General features: G+C 48.3%; 3 protein-coding genes and 1 long non-coding RNA gene across 5 annotated transcripts; 3 read left to right on the top strand and 1 right to left on the bottom strand.

Annotated features, from left to right (window-relative positions):
• Positions 1–225: 225 nt before the first annotated feature.
• Positions 226–7,979, bottom strand: LOC125537194 (uncharacterized). 2 transcript variants are annotated; one of them, XR_007295672.2, is made up of 6 exons: positions 7,620–7,979; positions 7,370–7,490; positions 1,454–1,572; positions 1,112–1,342; positions 707–981; positions 226–611 (listed from the first exon to the last, which is right to left on the bottom strand). It is a non-coding gene; the product is annotated as an uncharacterized LOC125537194 (long non-coding RNA). The 2 variants fall into 2 exon arrangements; XR_007295674.2 differs by having other exon boundaries at positions 707–849; positions 7,620–7,978.
• Positions 1,227–1,962, top strand: LOC147985089 (uncharacterized). Its single transcript, XM_087543876.1, has 2 exons — positions 1,227–1,392; positions 1,470–1,962. The coding sequence occupies exons 1-2, from the start codon at positions 1,227–1,229 to the stop codon at positions 1,757–1,759; spliced, it is 456 nt and encodes a 151-aa protein (XP_087400002.1). The 3' UTR covers positions 1,760–1,962.
• On the top strand, positions 1,948–3,580 carry LOC147985088 (uncharacterized). Its single transcript, XM_087545666.1, has 2 exons — positions 1,948–2,884; positions 2,976–3,580. The coding sequence occupies exons 1-2, from the start codon at positions 1,948–1,950 to the stop codon at positions 3,578–3,580; spliced, it is 1,542 nt and encodes a 513-aa protein (XP_087401792.1).
• LOC147985087 (uncharacterized) lies at positions 5,417–6,596 on the top strand. The gene is made up of 2 exons (XM_087545665.1): positions 5,417–6,212; positions 6,499–6,596. Exons 1-2 carry the CDS (start codon positions 5,417–5,419, stop codon positions 6,594–6,596), a joined length of 894 nt encoding a protein of 297 aa, XP_087401791.1.
• Positions 7,980–18,473: the final 10,494 nt, after the last annotated feature.

Genomic DNA, 18,473 nt, shown 5'->3' with positions numbered 1-18,473 from the left:
TCTCTCCCTTTATTACTCCCATCAAGATATGTAGAAGAGGCCCGGGCATCTCACATCTTTTATTTGTAGATGATACTATGTGGAAACAGATTACTAGATCGCACGTGTAAGAGGCAAACAATCTAATATAAAGTACAGTACGTACTACCCAGCTTACGACGCCCAGACAGAAAAAAGTAAAGCAACTTAGAACAAATGTCAAAGCTTACTCAGTTTGGACGCCCAGACAGAAAAAGGTAAATTTATAACAAATCTCAAAACATACCACAAGCTACTGGATTGGACGTGGAAGAGAAAAATACAATCAGAAGCATACACCAACTTAGACTCGGACATGGAAAACATACACCAACTTGGACTCGGACATGGAACCAATCGGGAACCATACACCAACTCGGACTGGCAAAGGTTCTATACTAATATAAATACCCAGCTCTCAGAGATTGAACGCCCAGAGAAAAAAGTGCCACCAGCTTAGTACACGCCAAGCAATCTCCAAGCCACAGCGCCAACCAAAACAAAGGAGCCGTCAAGTATGTTCCTTGTCTCCAGTTTTCGTTCTTCCCAATGAATTCTTGAATCTCACACATGGTATTTGATACTCATCAGTCCTAAAAAAATGCAAAAATCAACCATGAGATGTAGGATTAAGAGAACTGATTTTTACATACATAAATTTTCTTTTTCATAACAAAAGCAATATTACCTATGTTTGATGTCCAGTAAAAAAATACCATGTTTCATGCATCTCACATGCCAGGATGCTCATCCGATACATATTGACTTCACATTCCAGGCCAGTCTAGCAACAAATTATCTTGTATTGCATTAAAAAAATTTCTTTCCATCCTGCAGGAAAACATTTGGACCATAATCACAAATAATGGATGCTAAGGAAAAAAGAAGAAAGAGGGACAGAGAGCGGTATGAACGCATGACCGATGAAGAAAGGCATGAGAAACTCAAAAAACGCCGTGAAGCCTATCAACGAAACAAAGTATCAGGAAAGACACCAGAACAGAAGGCGGCAAAATGTGCACAAGAAAAAAAAAGATATGCAAATATGCAAACAGAAAAGAAGAAAGCAAGAATGGAACAAATTGAAGCTCACCCTCAATTGAAACGCAACACACCATCCAAAGATTCAATAGCAATGGAGAACCCTGAATATCTCGCAACTGAACAGGAGGAGAGCACTTCTACATTTACTGTAAAACACAGGGATCATGTGGCAGCGGGAGAAAGGCAAGCGTTGCTACACCGTCGTAACCGAAGAATTCACAAGAAGACGTAAGCAAGCTATTGCCGTATCATCAAAAGAAGATGAATCCATGACGGAAACCTGCAACGAAAACACTCAGCCTCTAGAGCAGCCACAAGTCATGACTTACGGTAATAATCTCGATTTTATACTTGCATTCCAAGTAAATATAAATCTGTCTGTACAACTAACCATCTATTTTGGACAGACATCCCCTCCTCAATGTTTCCAAGCATCAGAGAAACAGATACACCGACACAATCATTATACAATGATGATCACAGTAAAGTAACTATGTGGAAGGACATCCCCTGCACAATGCTTCCAACAATCAAAGAAGTGCATGCACGAATACAATCACTATGCAATGATGGAATCATATATGAGCAAGAAGAAACCATTAAAGAAATAGATGCGGCAGCAAAATCAATGTGCAACGAGGATCAAGGTAAGGTTATCAATTTCATATATGTTCTTTGGCAATTCAAACTGTATTAAGCATACCTTCACCGGTGAACATGTATTCATCTTCGTCTATATATATATAAAATTTTACAACACAGGTAATGATGGAGTAATATTTGAAGAAGACACAGACGAAGATGAATACATGTTCACCGGTGAAGGTATGCTTAATACAATTAAAATAAATTTGCAACATTACAATACTACTTACTAAATTTAATATGCTGTATATTAAATCAGAGTGGGGCAGAGAAGTGGAAATTGAAATCATAGAAGGCGAGGAAGACCTCAACCCTGATCCATATGATCTTGTCTACGGCAACATACCAACAAGCACAAACGTGCTCGAAAAAGAAGAAGATTGTTGTTTCTGCCATGCAACCAAATTCAAGTATGAAAGTCAGGGATTATGCTGCAAAAAAGGACAGATAAGACTAGCCAATCCAAATACACCACCGGAACTAATGAGGCTTTGGACAAGCAACGACTCTGATGCAAGACATTTTCGGCAAAATATAAGATTTTTCAATGGGCATTTCTCGTTTACTACACTATACTACCAGCTCCACAGAGACACAACAGACATGCGAACGGCCGGTACTTACACCTTTCGAGCACATGGTCAAATATATCACAACATACACTCATTTGGTAATAGTCACTCAGATCCAAAGCATCTGGAACTATATTTCTACGACGATGATCCAAGCTTAGAGCATCGATACCGTCGTTGCCGTGAGGAAATGTACGAGCAAGACAAGCATGTGATTGCAATAATAACAGATATCCTACGCGGTAACCCGTACTCTCAACAGTTTAGGAGTTTGGGACAAGCCCAAAACCTTGAGGACTACAGACTGATCTTGAACCTTGACCAGAGATTGGACCAAAGAACATACAACGAGCCAATCAATTCGGAGGTAGCTGCAGTGTGGATTGAAGGAAATGAAAGAAGAGATACTTATGACAGAAATGTAATATTACATGGGAACAACAACGAAAAAGAGCACATTCGATCATATTACGGGTGCTGTGATCCGTTATCGTATCCTCTATTCTTTCCAAGAGCTGAACTGGGTTGGCATAGGAAAATCCCGAAGAGGGAAACACGAGAGGAAGATATTGGTGCTGAAAATATCAGTAATGACGATGACCCAGGTAAAAAAATTCAAATACTATTAGATAAAAATTCAATTTTCATATACTACCACCTATGCAACTAACTTTTTATGTTGCAATATTTGCACAGATTCGGCCAATGGCCTATGGGTAACGATGAAAGAATACTACTGCTATAAATTCCATACACGACCAGGCATATTCAACCCAATTTTGCATAGCGGACGCCTTTTCCAGCAGTTTGCTGTACATACATACATCAAGATTGAAAGCTCCAGACTGGATTACATCTGGCATAATCAAAAGAAAATAAGGGCTGACCTATACCAAGGCCTTCTAGACAGCATTCAAGCTGGAGAACAGAATGGAGATGCGGTTGGAAAACGGAGAGTACTTGCCTCGTCATTTATTGGAGGACCACGAGATAAACTTCGTCGATATCTCGACGCTATGGCTTTAGTTAGAAAATATGGTAAGCCAGATGTATTCCTAACAATGACCTGCAACCCCAACTGGGAGGAGATAACACGTGAACTAGAGAACGGACAAACAGCACAAGATCGCCCAGACATTGTAGTTCGTGTTTTCAGGGCGAAGCTACAAGAAATGAAGAAGGAACTATTTGAGAAGGGCATTCTTGGAAAGGTTCAGGCATATACATATGTCGTAGAATTCCAAAAGAGGGGATTACCCCATGCTCACTTTTTGCTCATCATGACTCGAAAATACAAGTAAACATGTCCAGAGCAGTATGACAGAATCATATCCGCAGAGCTCCCTAACAAGCACAAGTACCCAGAACTATACAAGATGGTAATCAAACATATGATGCATGGTCCTTGCGGTGCATTGAACAAATTTTGTCCATGCACAAAGAATCGTCCATCATGCAAGAACAATTATCCAAGACCATTTAACGAAACTACGATTCAAGGCAAGGACTCCTACCCAATATACAGGAGACGCAACGACGGCCGGACTGAAACGGTCCGAAATTGCAAACTAGATAACAGGTGGGTAGTTCCTTACAATCCCTATCTGTTAAGGATGTTCAACTGCCACATAAATGTTGAGATATGCTCAAGCATTAAAGCCGTGAAATACCTCTTCAAGTACATCTACAAGGGTCATGACCGAGCATCCGTATCAGTAACAGACAAAGTAGACGAAGAAGAAATCGACGAGATTAAGCAGTACAGAGACGCCCGGTGGGTGACACCTCCTGAAGCACTGTGGAGAATATATGGCTTCGAACTAAGTAAAATGCACCCACCAGTCTTGCAACTGCAGCTACATCTCCCAAATATGCACATGGTTTCATATCATGGCATGGAAAAATTACAGAATGTTATCGACCGTGAAGACACGGAAAGATCAATGTTGACTGCGTACTTTGAAGCAAACAGATGGTATGCAAAAGCACGAGGCATACTATACAGAGAGTTTCCGGAACATTATACTTGGCAGAGTCAGGGGAAATTTTGGCAACAGAGGAAGCGAGCCGCTGTGTTCCAGGTTGGCAGGATCGTCTCAGCACACCCGGCTGAAGGAGAACGATACTATCTTCGAGTCCTCCTAAACCACGTGACAGGCGCCACCAGCTACGAAGACCTACGAACAGTCGATGGACAAGTAATGCCAACCTTTCGAGAAGCTGCAGAAAAAAAGAGGTCTCATTGAGGCAGATAGCACATTGGATGACTGCATGACAGAAGCGGAGTTGTTTCGGATGCCATCATCGCTACGAAGACTATTTGCGACAATCTTGGTTTTTTGTGAGCCCAGCGACGTACGCAGCCTCTGGAACAAACACCTTGATGCAATGTCAGAGGACTACAACAGAAATTGCAAATGCAAACACACAGTCGAACAGATGGGTCTGAAAAATATAAGAGACATGTTGCACTCAATGGGAAAAGACATAGAATCGTTTCCTCTTCCAAAGATCGACGAACAGCATGAGATGACAGACGACATACCGAGGGAGATCATTGAGGAAACATCCATCGAGGTGGAACCCGAGGACACATCTTTGCATAAGAACCTAAACAAGGAACAGAAGGAGGCCTACGACGAAATCCTAGCAACAATTGACGACCATAGAGGAGGTACATTCTTTGTCGATGGACCTGGAGGCACGGGAAAAACTTTTCTTTACAGGGCTCTCTTAGCCACAATACACGGACAAGGCAAGATTGCTGTAGCGACAGCCACTTCCGGTGTTGCTGCTTCAATAATGCCCGGAGGGAGGACCGCGCACTCGAGGTTCAAGATTCCACTAAAAATAGATGAGGGGGCTGTTTGTGGATTCACAAAACAGAGTGGGACAGCCAAACTACTGAAAGCAGCATCACTAATAATCTGGGATGAAGCATCTATGACCAAGAGGCAGACAGTGGAGGCGCTAGACAGAAGCATGCGGGAGATAATGGACAGGCCAGGACTTCCATTCGGAGGAAAAACAGTCGTATTTGGAGGGGATTTTAGGCAAGTGCTACCTGTTGTCCGAAAGGGAACAAGAGCCCAGATAGTAGATTCATCACACTACGCAAGTCTGTCCTCTGGAATTCAATGCGTCAACTGAAGCTCGTGCGCTACATGAGGGCTCAGAACGACCCGTGGTTCGCAGAATACCTACTACGCATTGGAAACGGAACCGAGGAGACAAATGATGATGGTGAAATACAACTACCTACAAGTATATGTGTGCCAAATAAGACGGATGACAATAGCCTTGATAGACTCATCGACAATGTCTACAAAACGTACAATGCTTCCCTAAAAGATCCAAAGTACATCACGTCAAGAGCAATTCTATCAACAAGGAACGACTCCGTAGACAAAATCAACCTAAAAATGATTGATCGTTTCCAGGGGGAGGAGATGGTGTACCACAGCTTCGATTCGGTAGAAGACGACCCACATAACTACTATCCACCAGAATTCCTAAACACTCTCACCCCAAATGGACTGCCTCCACATATGTTGAAGCTCAAAATTAATTGCCCAATCATACTACTCAGAAACATCGACCCTGCTAATGGACTATGCAACGGCACGAGGTTGGTCGTACGTGGATTTCAAAAAAATACAATTGATGCAGAGATTGTGGTGGGACAACACTCTGGAATGCGAGTTTTCCTGCCCAGGATACCATTATGCCCCTCTGACAATGACATGTTTCCGTTCAGTTTCAAGAGGAAACAGTTTCCAGTCAGACTCAGTTTTGCAATGACAGTAAATAAATCACAAGGCCAGACAATACCAAATGTCGGCATCTACCTGCCTGAACCGGTTTTCTCACATGGTCAACTATATGTCGCACTATCTAGAGCAACCGCGACATCAAACATAAAAGTACTAACAGGTACACATGATGAGAGCAAGCAGAAGAACAAAAAGACCAGCATAGACAACACATACACAAAGGGAGAGAAGAAAAAGAGAAAGAAAAAGACCAGTACAAGCGGGACATATACGAAAAATATTGTCTACAAGGAGGTCCTAACCAAATAGGTAATACAACCTTTCAATTTCTTCTTCAAAATTTCAATTACTACTTGAAAGGATCATCATTTAAAAAACTAAAGTGTTTATATTTCAAATTACATTCTTCATTTTCTAACCTTAAACATACTACTTGGATTCTACAGAAACATTGCAGCCAGATGACAACTTCACAATTAGAATTCAGAACTTCATCGTCTTCAAGGAGACAAGACTCATTTGTGTATATACAAACAATTCATGATTTCATTCTCATGTACAATGTCCTCAAGAAAAAAATCATTCATAGTTTTATTAATCATGTGTCAACCAAACTCATAGATGGTTTTGCTACAACCAACACTTTACTTTCAATTTAATTTGTGATTATATCCAACTCCCAATGCTTATATATATGTGATGTACATAGACTGCTAACCCTGCTCAAACTGAAATACATCTATTTGACATTTAAAAACAACCAGAAAGAATGAATATTCATGCAAAGAGTACCACAAAGTAACAAAACAAATCACAAAGTAACAAAAGGAGAACAGGATCAGATCAAATTATAATTTTTATGTGATTCTAAAACGACCCTAAAGCTAACCTAGACTACTGATAGTTATTTCACATATTAATTATTATCAAACAAATATTAAAACTAAATCTAATCACACGTGCTTAAGTTGGATCAATATTAATAGGGGTAGGGGGGGCTAACACTGCCAATGCCGGTCCCAAGCCCGGAAAAAAGTGGAGGGGCCAAAAACAAATTAACACTGCACCTTAAGATCCCACACAAAGCACGGGCTAGAATTTTATATTATACTGTCGCTCTGGATTGTTGTATCAATCAGACAGATATGAACTTACTCTGTGAAGACAAAGCTGATGCTTTTGTTTGGTATACTAACATTGGTTTAAAATTTGTTCAAACACTACACAGTGTTATTCAGAGCTAGAGCATTAAAAGGAGTTAATGTGCTTGACACATGCAGACGGGCCTGAAGAAACTGGTGGAAGAGAAATGTGTACCTGCTTGAGATGTATCCTCTTAGAAATTACTATTGGATAGTAAACATAAACTGGAACTTCACCAAGCAATTGATTTTGGCACATTGAAGAAAATGCTCAAAACAAATTTGGAGCGGAGAGCCTGCAGATTTGTACCAGAGACAGTTGAACAATCAAAGAGTAAGGTGAGATTACAAAATGTAATTAATTAATCTCCATTGCAATCAGAGTGGGGAACAAAAGAGAGAAGAGGGGAAATGGCACGCATTACCTTTGCAATATTGGAGGCGACGTCACAGAAGCAGCGGGGTCGAGGATGGGTGTGAAGACGAGCTCCCCGTCGCCCTTCTCGAAGAAACTGAGGACGGGGGGCCTCCGGTGGTGGGCGACGAAGCGGCGGCTGAAGGAGGGGGCGGTGGCGACGCCTCCGCGTAGCTTGGAGACGAGGGAGGCGCGAGGAGGGAAGCGGGGGGACGCGGAGGAGGATCTCCCCGAGGAGGTCCTCGTCGTCCAGCGGCGCGGCCGTCGGCGGGTGGCGGCAGCGGAGGGCTATCTCGTCGCCGCCGGCCTCGTGGCTCATCTGGATGTGGATGTGGGGCTCGACTGGAGGGAGACGCTTTTTTTTTTAGAATACTGGAGGGAGACGCATAGGAGGGGTGAGGAATACACGGGCTGGCCTCACTTGAAAAGCTCACTGACCCTTGGATTACGGCCCAACAAACATAGAAAAAAAACCTATGCTTTTATAACCCTAAAAAACAATTACCTATGCTTCTTTTGAGGGTGAAAAAAAGATGCCTATGTTTTTTTGTGAGGGTTAAAAAAATGTCTATGCTGATTCATAATGTTAGTGTTTCTCTAGAAGAACTAATGTTACAATTTTCTCTCTAACTATCCAGGAGGACGAGCTCTGCAGAGATCTACGAGGAAGCCGGTATCGGCGTTCTGGGAACGGGGGTCCTCAGACTTGCCTGCCTGCGGCCTGCGGCGTGGCTCAAAGGGGGCCCAGCGCGGCCCATCTTTATCAACACAGACCCAAGACCCTCGCGAGGGGCCAAGCCTCGCGGGACGGACGACACGGAGCTTTCTCAGGCACGGCCTCATCAGGCTGGCTCGCGAGGAGGCGGAGAAATCAAGGCGGGGTACCTCACGAGGTGCCCGTGACGCAAGTCATGACGACCAAGGGTGCCAGGCGGGCGCCAGCCCGCGCAGTGTCCTCCTTTTCTCTTTGGTGCAAAGGGAGCAAGCGCAGGCGAGAGCATCAAGCAAAGGCATCCGTTTCGGTGCAACGAAACCAAGACCAGCCCAACGGCAGGGAGGAATGCATTGTGGAGCCCAAGCCAGCGTCATCACCAGAGTTTTTGGTAGGCGAGGACCAACTTTAGTCAGGATAAGTGTACCCGATGTTCCTCTTTAAAATGGCCAATTGTTGGCGCCCTTCCCGCTCAATATTTGGAAAAAAGCCCAGGGCCTTTGTCTATAAATAGAACTAACCACCCCCAGATGAGATAAGAGAGAGACCAAGGGGAGAAGAAGAGATCATCAGGAAGAGAGAGAGACCAAGGGGAGAAGAAGAGATCATCAGGAAGAGAAAGAGATCAGATCGGCCAATCCAGAAACAAGCTGGGATTGGATCGAATAGCATCACACACAGAGAGAGAAGGGTGACTGAACTCCTCCTAGCAGTTCATCGCCCCAGCCAAGAACAGACCCTCGCGAGGCTGTTCTTCCTTGTATTGCTCATCATCATCAGCGCAAGAGGCAATCCACCAAACCACACTGGAGTAGGGTATTACACCACAACGGTGGCCCGAACCAGTATAAACCCTGTGTCTCTTGTGTTGTTCTTTCCATAGCTTAGATCTTGGCGAGGCGGTGGGGTGCAGGTAGGTAGAAGGCGAAATCTCCACGCGCACCCCAGTGTTCGAACCTCAAGGGTCCGCCAGAACCCGAAATCCGACATTTGGCGCGCCAGGTAGGGGTGCGCCGGAATTCGTCTTCCACCGCCCCGTACTCCTCCGACCATCGCGTCCATGTCTGACGCTCGTCGGGCCCGCACCGAGCGTCGAGCCTCTCTTGCCTCCCGCGTCGCCCAGACGGCTCCCGTCGGCGGGCGTCCTCGCCGTTCCTCGTCACCTGCCGTCAACGCTGCCACCGGCCCGACGGGAAACAAGCAGCAAGCGTCGTCTCAGCACCCGTCCGTGCGGCAAGACGGTCGCACCGCTACTCCCTCGCTCACCCCAGCTGGTTCTTCGTCCCGCGCGCTCCGCGCACCCATGGAGGCTCGAGCTGCGCTCATCCCGGCAAACGAGCTCCTGCGCTACCGTCCCGTCGACGACGTCTACGAAGAGTGGCTCGACCGCGTCGCCTAGCTCGTCCGCGCCGCAGGGGGCTCTCCTGCGCCGTCCGTTCCGCTGCACCGCACCCCGCCCTGCACGGGCGACGAAGCTCCGGGGGCGCCCCAGCCGCCTCCTCCTCAAGAAGGCGCCCAGGCCCCAAGGCGCGTGGCCCCTGGGCGGAACCCGCTCCGTCAGGTGCCAGCGCGGCAAGAGCAGAGCTGCCAAGAAGTCCCTCACCCGCAAGAAGCTACCCGGGCGCTCCCTGCTCCAGCACGTCGCGACCATGCTCCTGCTCCCGCATGTCAAGACCCCGCGCTGCTCCCAGCTGTAGCGCGTGGGGACCTGCAAGACCAAGCTCTCCGTCACCCAAGGCCTCCCGTGGCCACAACAAGCTGCCGTGCCTTCACCACCGAGCTGCGCAGCGTCGCGTGGCCCGGCAAGTTCAAGCCAGACCTGTCTCCTCGTTACGACGGCACGATCGACCCTGCGGAGTTCCTCCAGCTCTATGAGCTGGGCATGGAAGCTGCCAACGGAGATGAGAAGGTCATGGCGAACTGGTTTCCCATGGCGCTCAAGGACGGGGCCCGCACCTGGCTCCTGAACCTACCTCCAGGCACGATCTCCTCCTGGCACGAGATGCACACCCGCTTCATTGCCAACTTCCAAGGTACTCGCGACCGGCCACCCGCCGTGAGCGACATGCACCGCATCAAGCAACAACCCGGAGAGACCCTGCAGAAGTACATCCAGCGCTTCAACAACGCACGCCTCAAGATTCCCAAGGTGACCGAGGAGGCCATCATCTCAGCCTTCTCCGACGGCGTGCGCGACGTCAAGATGAAGGAGGAGCTGGCGATGCATGAAGACCTGTGCACTTCCTTAGAGCTGTTCAACTTGGCGACCAAGTGCGCCAGGGCTGAGGAAGGGCGTCTCTCCCTCCTTGAGCTGCCTCCCGTAGACCCAGAAGTGAAGAAGCCCAAGGCCAAGGATGTGAAGCGCAAGGGGGCTGCCGTGCTCGTGGCAGAACCAGACACCAAGCGGGGCAGAGACCAGCCCGAATCTTCCAAGGGCATTCGGTACTGTGTGTACCACGACCTCCACACCCACAACACCAACAAATGTCAAGAGCTCCGAGCCGTGCGAGAAGGAAGGATCGGCCGTCGTCCCGACCACAGTGACCGGGGCTACGGTCGAGGAGGAGGAAGAAACGCAGGATGCTGGGAAGACCGTTGCCCGCGCCAAGGGTGGCGCGATCGACCTCGCGAGGATTGCTGGCAAGACCTGCCTCGCGAGGGAGACTGGAGGGATCAGCCTCGCGAGGATCGCCCGCAAGGCAACGCAGGCCTCCCTCCACTGCCGCCGCAGCCAAGGAGAAATGAGGACCGCCATCAGGACGAGGGGGTTGGGGGCTTCCAGGAGCTGCGCGCGATCGCCCGCATCCTGGGCGGGGCTCAAGCCCCAGCCTCTCAGCGCATCTTCAAGCAGTTCGCCCGCGAAGTGAATGCAGTCCTCCCGAAGCCCGAAACCACGCGCCCTCTCAGGTGGTCAGCGTGCGCCATCATGTTCAGCTCAGCGGATCAGCTTAAGTGTGCGGCCACGGTCAGAGTCCTCCCGATGCTTTGTTCCCCAATCATCAGCAACGTGCTGGTCACCAGGACCCTCATCGATGGCGGGGCAGGGCTCAACGTCCTGTCCGTGGAAACATTCAACAATCTCCAAGTGCCCTACAACCAGCTTCAGCCAACCAAGCCTTTCTCCAGAGTCACCGACGGCTCCACGGTCCCGATTGGGCAGGTCCGCCTCCCTGTCACCTTCGCAGCGCGCAACAACTACCGCACCGAGCTCATCGACTTCGATGTCGCTCACATTCTCCTGCCGTACAACGCCATCCTTGGGTACCCAGCGCTGGCCAAGTTCATGGCCGTGACTCACCATGGCTACAACGTCCTCAAGATGCCAGGAAGTGGCGGAGTCATCACGGTGCCCTGTGAAGAGAAGGACGCGGTGTGTTCCCTGAAACGAGCCTTTCAGGCCGCATCACTGGAAGACCCGGATCGCGGAAGCAGGAGGCTTTCCGAGGCCACCCCCAAGAAGAAGAAGACATCGTCCGGCCCGGCTCCTCAGGAGGCAAGCCCCTCAGGGCCCGCGCCTGCCCAGGGGGAACCTCCTTCCATCGCATAGGAAAGCGCGCCCGGCGCCCTCCTCAGGCGGGGCTCGGGGGCTCTCCCCTGGAGGGCCACCGACCTGGCCAGGGACACGACGGAGGCGCTTGGGCACCACATGGAGGCGTGTTTCGAAGCACGTTTCCCTCAAGAAGGAGTAAGGCAAGGAGGGCCAGACCCTTAGGAGTTCGTCAGCAAGGCCATTCAGGAGCTACAGGAGTCAAGAGTCACGAGAGGCGGCCGCCGCCTACCAGCTGTGGCCCCCCATCCAGGCGAGGATGGTGGGCTGCGCGTCTGCATTGACATACCAGGGCTCAATCGAGTCGCCTCTCTGGAGCGCCTCTGGCCCTCGCGAGTGGGGCGCTGCGTAGGTCCACCCCACAGCTACGTTCGCATGCCTTACGGCTTGCCGGGCGCGGCTGCCACGTACCGGCGCCTCATGAGGGGCATCATGGAGGCTCAAGAGGCCAGGCGTTCCGCAGCCCTGGCGGAGATGGAGATGGTCCGCGAGGAGCCACCAGCGCCTCCGGAGCCTCCCGAGGCCCCTGGGCCTGGGGGCTCGTGAGGATCGGCTTCCGCAGCCCACCGAGTCTGCTACACCAACGCTGCTTCATCCTCAACATTATCAGGTGACATCTTTCAAGTTTCATTTCTAGCTGGGAGCGCCCCCCAGGGCTGCATTATTCCCAGGCCGCGTGGGTCCGTCCCTGCGGCATGTATCCCTTTTATTTCATGTTGTTAGCTTACTTTGTTGGGGGCGCCCCTCGGGCTGCATCATCCCCAAGTCGCTCGGGCCAGACCCAGCGGCATGTATCCCCTTTCGCGTTTATTTCCGGCTATGCGTTTGACCCACCATGCTTGATTATTTGATGCCGGTCCACGGCACCTCTTCATCTCCATGCCGATCACTTGCACGTTAAAGGGGGGGGTACCTGAGCATCGCGACTCAGGGCTCTTACTGGCTCTCCAGCCCTCACCCTCTGGCCTTGTCCACGGCATCGCGACCTGGCATACCAGCGACGGCTGAGACCAGCTCGAGGGCCGGGACCCGAGGACGTAGAGTGCCGGCTGTAGGATCGAAAGTATGTCTAGAGGGGGGGTGATTAGACTACTTGACCAAATAAAAACTTAACCTTTTCCCAATTTTAGTTCTTGGCAGATTTTAGCTATTTTAGGACAAGTCAAGCAATCATCACATAATTCAAGCAAGCATGCAAAGAGTATATTGGCAGCGGAAAGTAAAGCATGCAACTTGCAAGAGTATAAGGGGAAGGGTTTGGAGAATTCAAACGCTATTGGAGACACGGATGTTTTTCCCGTGGTTCGGATAGGTGGTGCTATCCTACATCCACGTTGATGGAGACTTCAACCCACGAAGGGTAACGGTTGCGTGAGTCCACACAGGGCTCCACCCAAGGGTAACGGTTGCGCGAGTCCATGGAGGGCTCCACCCACGAAGGGTCCATGAAGAAGCAACCACCCACAAAGGGTCCACGAAGAAGCAACCTTGTCTATCCCACCATGGCCAACGCCCACGAAGGACTTGCCTCACTAGCGGTAGATCTTCACGAAGTAGGCGATCTCCTTGCCCTTACAAACTCCTTGGTTCAACTCCACAATCTTGTCGGAGGCTCCCAAGTGACACCTAGCCAATCTAGGAGACACCACTCTCCAAGAAGTAACAAATGGTGTGTAGGTAATGAACTCCTTGCTCTTGTGCTTCAAATGATAGTCTCCCCAACACTCAACTCTCTCTCATAGGATTTGGATTTGGTGGAAAGAAGATTTGAGTGGAAAGCAACTTGGGAAGGCTAGAAATCAAGATTCATATGGTAGGAATGGAATGTCTTGATCTCAACACATGAGTAGGTGGTTTTCTCTCAGAACATATGAGTAGGAATGATGTGTGTGTTCTGATGGCTCTCTCATCGAATGAGAAGGAGGTGGAGGGGTATATATAGCCTCCACTCAAAATCCAACCGTTACACAGTTTTCCAATCTCGGTGGGACCGAATAAATAAACTCGGTCTGACCGAAGTAGTAAACCTAGTGACCGTTAGGAATTTTGGTGGGACTGACATGCAACTCGGTAGGACCGATTCGGTTAGGGTTTGGGCATAACGTAATCTCGGTGAGACCGATTACACAGACTCGGTGAGACCGAGTCTGGTAATTAGCTAACCAGAGAGTTGGTCAGGCAAACTCGGTGGGACCGATTTGCTCTTTCGGTGAGACCGAGTGGAACTCGGTGAGACCGAAAAGTTACAAAGGGGAAACACTGAGTTTACATTGCAATCTCGGTGGGACCGATTCGCTCTTTCGGTGGGACCGAAAAGTTACGAAAGGGAAACAGAGAGTTTGCAACCCCATCTCGGTGGGACCGAGATCCTTATCGGTAGGACCGAATTGCTAGGGTTTGGCAGTGGCTAATGACAATTGAAACTCGGTGGCGCCGGATAGGAAAAATCGGTAGGACCGAGTTTGGCTTAGAGTTTAGGTCAAATGTGGATATGGGAAAGTAGTTGAGGGTTTTGGAGCATATCATTAAGCACATGAAGCAAGAGGCTCATTAAGCAACACCCCATCCCTCCTTGATAGTATTGGCTTTTCCTATGGACTCAATGTGATTTTGGATCACTAAAATATAAAATGAAGAGTCTTGAGCTTTTGAGCTTGAGCCAATCCTTTGTCCTTAACATTTTGAGGGTTCCACTTTCACATCCACGCCATGCCAATCAATGAGCTTTCCTGAAATAATCATCTTGGAATAGTATTAGCTCAATGAGCTATATGTTGTTATGAATTACCAAAACCACCTAGGGATAGTTGCACTTTCAATCTCCCCCTTTTTGGTAATTGATGACAACATATAGATCAAAGCTTTGACAAATGATAATAAGCATGAAATATATCGTCGCTTTGAGAAGTATGTGATAAGTAAGAGCTCCCCCTAAATTTATGCATATATAAAATTTGCTTTGGACTGCAAATGCACAAAGAGTTAGAGTCATGGGTTACTCTTCCGTGTCACATACATCTTGGTGGAGCGCTCAAAATGATAAGAATGAAATACATGCACTCATCACCAAGAATAGTGAATGATCACAAGCGATAGATAGCATGATAATATTTAAGCAAGCATTAAGCAAACACTAAGTGTAGCTTATGATCAAACACATGATCATCGATGTCTCACAAATAATGACATAGTATCAAGCACTCAAAAGCAGAAAAAGGTTCGAAAAGACCACCAAATAAAACAAGAAAGAAAAACACACACACTCTCTCTCGAAGCCTATGATCTATACATCTTCTCCCCCTTTGGCAACAAGTTACCAAAAAGTTCATAGAAAATGCATAGTGGTAAGTCGTCGCTCAGGCTTGATCTTCAGGTGGTGGTGGAGTCCGGATCACTCCAAGGACGAAGGCTTCTGTAGATGCTGAAGTAGTCGCTGGAGTTGGAGCTGAGGTAGACGCTGGAGCTGAGGCTGTGGCTGGTGCAGACGTTGTAGCTCTGGTGTCAGCAACTGGCAGTGCAGACGACCTCGGCCTCGTGGCACTCTAGAAAAAGCATGAGTTGTGGTCCTGCCTCTCCTCTCATTCATGTCCTCCTGGAGCTGCTCCACTACAGACTGGACTTCTATTACCTTGACATCCAAGTCATAGAACTTCTGTTCCATGATCCTTTCTAGGCTCTGCTGATTTTTGGTGAGGTTGGCTAGACTTTGCTCAATTCTCAGCGAGGATGCAATCAAGTAACTGAGCTGCTCTTGCTTGGTCTTCAAGAAATAGTCAGATGCCTCCTCTTGAGTAGGCATCCTTGCAGCTTTTTCCTTCTTCGCCTTCTCCTTCTTTGCAAATGCTTATGCAGACAATGGCTCATTCTCTGTCATCACAACTTCATTGTTCTCAAAATCTGGACGGATGGGCAGGTGTTCCTTATCCAAAAGATATATGCCCGTGCCCATCTTGGAGTTGATGAGCTCCTGAATCTGAGGGGCATATCCACAGCTCCTCTTTTGATCTGCAGCTATCCTCTTAATGGTTTCCACAATGAGACTCATGACCTTGAATTTCTAAGGCACGTCAAAGACATGAAGCAGGTTGATCGCGTGACCTCTGATCATCTTGTGATCTCCAGACTTAGGCAACAGAGTGTGCCTTAGTATCCAATTGATAGTAGGCAATCCTGAGAGCAGATAGTGCACTGAGCCAAACTTGAACGTGTCAAGAGCTTCATTGGGGATCTCCTTGTACATGTTGGACATGGAGTTATGGTCCATTTTCTTCTTGGCATAGATGTCCAAGTCCTCATCTTGCTCTTCTGGGGCATTGATGATCTGTGCCCACTCAGCCACTGTAGATTGGTACCTTGTACCCTCAGACATCCAAGTAATCCTGCCATCCGGATAAAAGTGAGCTGTGGAGTAGAACTGCATGATGAGTTCCTCGTTCCACTTTGTGAGCTTCTGCCCAACAAAGTCCTCTACTCCACACGCTCTGAAGCTGTCCTGAACTCCTGGATAGTGCTCTTCATTCTCCCTGATATAGGTCCAGTCGACCCATCTCATGTCACAAACGATTGGCTTCTTGTCAAGCAAAACAGTCTCATAAAAGTCTTGTTGCTCCTTGGTGTGAAATCTATAATCCACGGCAGTCCTTCTCCTAGAAGCATACGGGTCTGCTTCTCTCCACTTCCTTAGCCCTGAGTCTCTCCTGAGCTTCATATCCTCAGCCACAGGATGAGCATCGTTGTGGTCTGGGATCTTGGGCTTGAGCTTCCGAAGGACACTCTCTTCCTCTTCTTCAATAGCTTCAGGCACTGGGGCCTTGTTCTTTTCTGCAGCAGGTATACTCCTTGTGTTTCTCTTTGGAGCTGTCTTAGGCTTAGATGCAGCCTTAGGAGCTTCCTTGGGCTTGGATGCAGCTCCCCCTGACCTTATGGCATCTCCCATAAGTTTGGCTGCCTTGGGTGCTGGTGCAGCAACCTCTTCTTCCTCCTCCTCTTCTACCATGATGGAGGCTCTCCCAAGCACTTTGGCTACAGTCTTCTTTACTCTCTCTTTCCTCTTTTTGCCCTCAGCAGCAATGGGCTCAATGGGAGCAGGTGCAGGCTTCTCGGTTGAGGCTCTAGCCTTTGACATTGGCTGCCTCCCTGCTGGCCTCTTGATTTTCAGGCCTGGCTTTGAGCCTTGAGCTAGCTCAACCCTCTTGGAAGTGGCCTCTTCCTCTGCCACATAGTCTTCATACTCAGAATCAGACGTTCTCTTCTTCCTTTGATGTGTGGCAGCCTTAGGCAGATTGCTGGGTGTGCTCCTGCTGCCATCATCAGAAGAACTTGAGGGGCTAGTGCCCTCACTCATGACAACTTGCCGCTCTGAGAGGTTCTGGCTGTCACTTTGATCAGACATGTTGCAACTGACTGCTGACCCTGTGAATAGATTATAGAAGAGATAGAGTGGATGAGCATCACAAAAAGCAGAGATTTTTGCAAGAGATTAATTCAAAAACTTAGTTTTAGTTTTCCACAGAAAGCATCTCGGATCTACCGATTTTCAAACTCGGTGACACCGAAGCAGTTTTGGCACCAGAACTGGTGAACTCGGTCAGACCGAGTCACAGTTCGGTGGCACTGAGACTGCTAGGGTTTCACAGAATTCCAAAATCGGTCGCACCGATAAGTTATTCTCGGTCAGACCGAGTTTAACTTGTGCAATGGCAAAAGCCAGATCGGTGGGACCGAGTTTTTCAACTCGGTGGGTCCGAGATGGTTTCGGCGGAAACCTAACCCTAAATTTTTTGAATTAAACCTAATCTACGAGCGTTTTGACTGGATAGAAGTTTATCAATCATGGCAAGATACATGATAATCACAATGTGCTGGGAATCAGATTGAGGAATAGCACAATGATCAAGTCCATACCCTAGTTCGGCGTGGACTTGCTACGGCGGCAACGGCGGGGCAGAAATCCGTTGACGGCGGCGAAGACCAGCGACTAGAGGCTGCTGGCGGCGAGGAGACGATCCGGAGACCTCGAGGGCAGAGCAGGCTATCGCGCGGGCGAGGAGGTTTTGGAGAAATTTCCAAAATTCTGCCCGTCACTATATATAGCCCGACCCTGTCGGTGTGACCGAGTGGAACAACTCGGTGGCACCGAGATGCAAAACTATGTACAGTTATTGCAACTCGGTGTGACCGAAAAGTTCAAATCGGTTGCACCGAGATCAAAAACCTAGATCAACTTAATGAACTCGGTAGGACCGAAAATGGAGTATCGGTCAGACCGAGATTCATAAAGAGGTTTTGGAAGTTTAAGTCTATGACGAATCGGGGACTCAGAGCGCTCCTCACACAGAGTGGTTCGAATCTGACTTGATCAAATTTTGTGATGCAGCATGAATAGAGTTTGAGACGAGAAAAGCATAGATAGCTAGAGGAGGTTCTTAGGCATTCTTGTCCATCCACTTGGCAAAAGAAGAAAAAGCCAACCAATCAAAGCAACAAGTGGATGTCCTCGAATGAGTAAAATATGCAATCAGCATGCTCACACAATAAGATAGCAAATGAAATATGTGGCAAAGCATGCACAACCAATTCTAGCATCTATCAAGCAATTTGCGATG

The sequence above is a fragment of the Triticum urartu genome, chromosome 2A (genome assembly GCF_056163025.1).
Source record: "Triticum urartu cultivar PI428250 chromosome 2A, HENAU_Tu73, whole genome shotgun sequence".
NCBI lineage: Eukaryota > Viridiplantae > Streptophyta > Magnoliopsida > Poales > Poaceae > Triticum > Triticum urartu.
The sequence above is the reverse complement of the archived record's forward strand: the minus strand, read 5'-3'. Positions and strand labels throughout refer to the sequence as shown.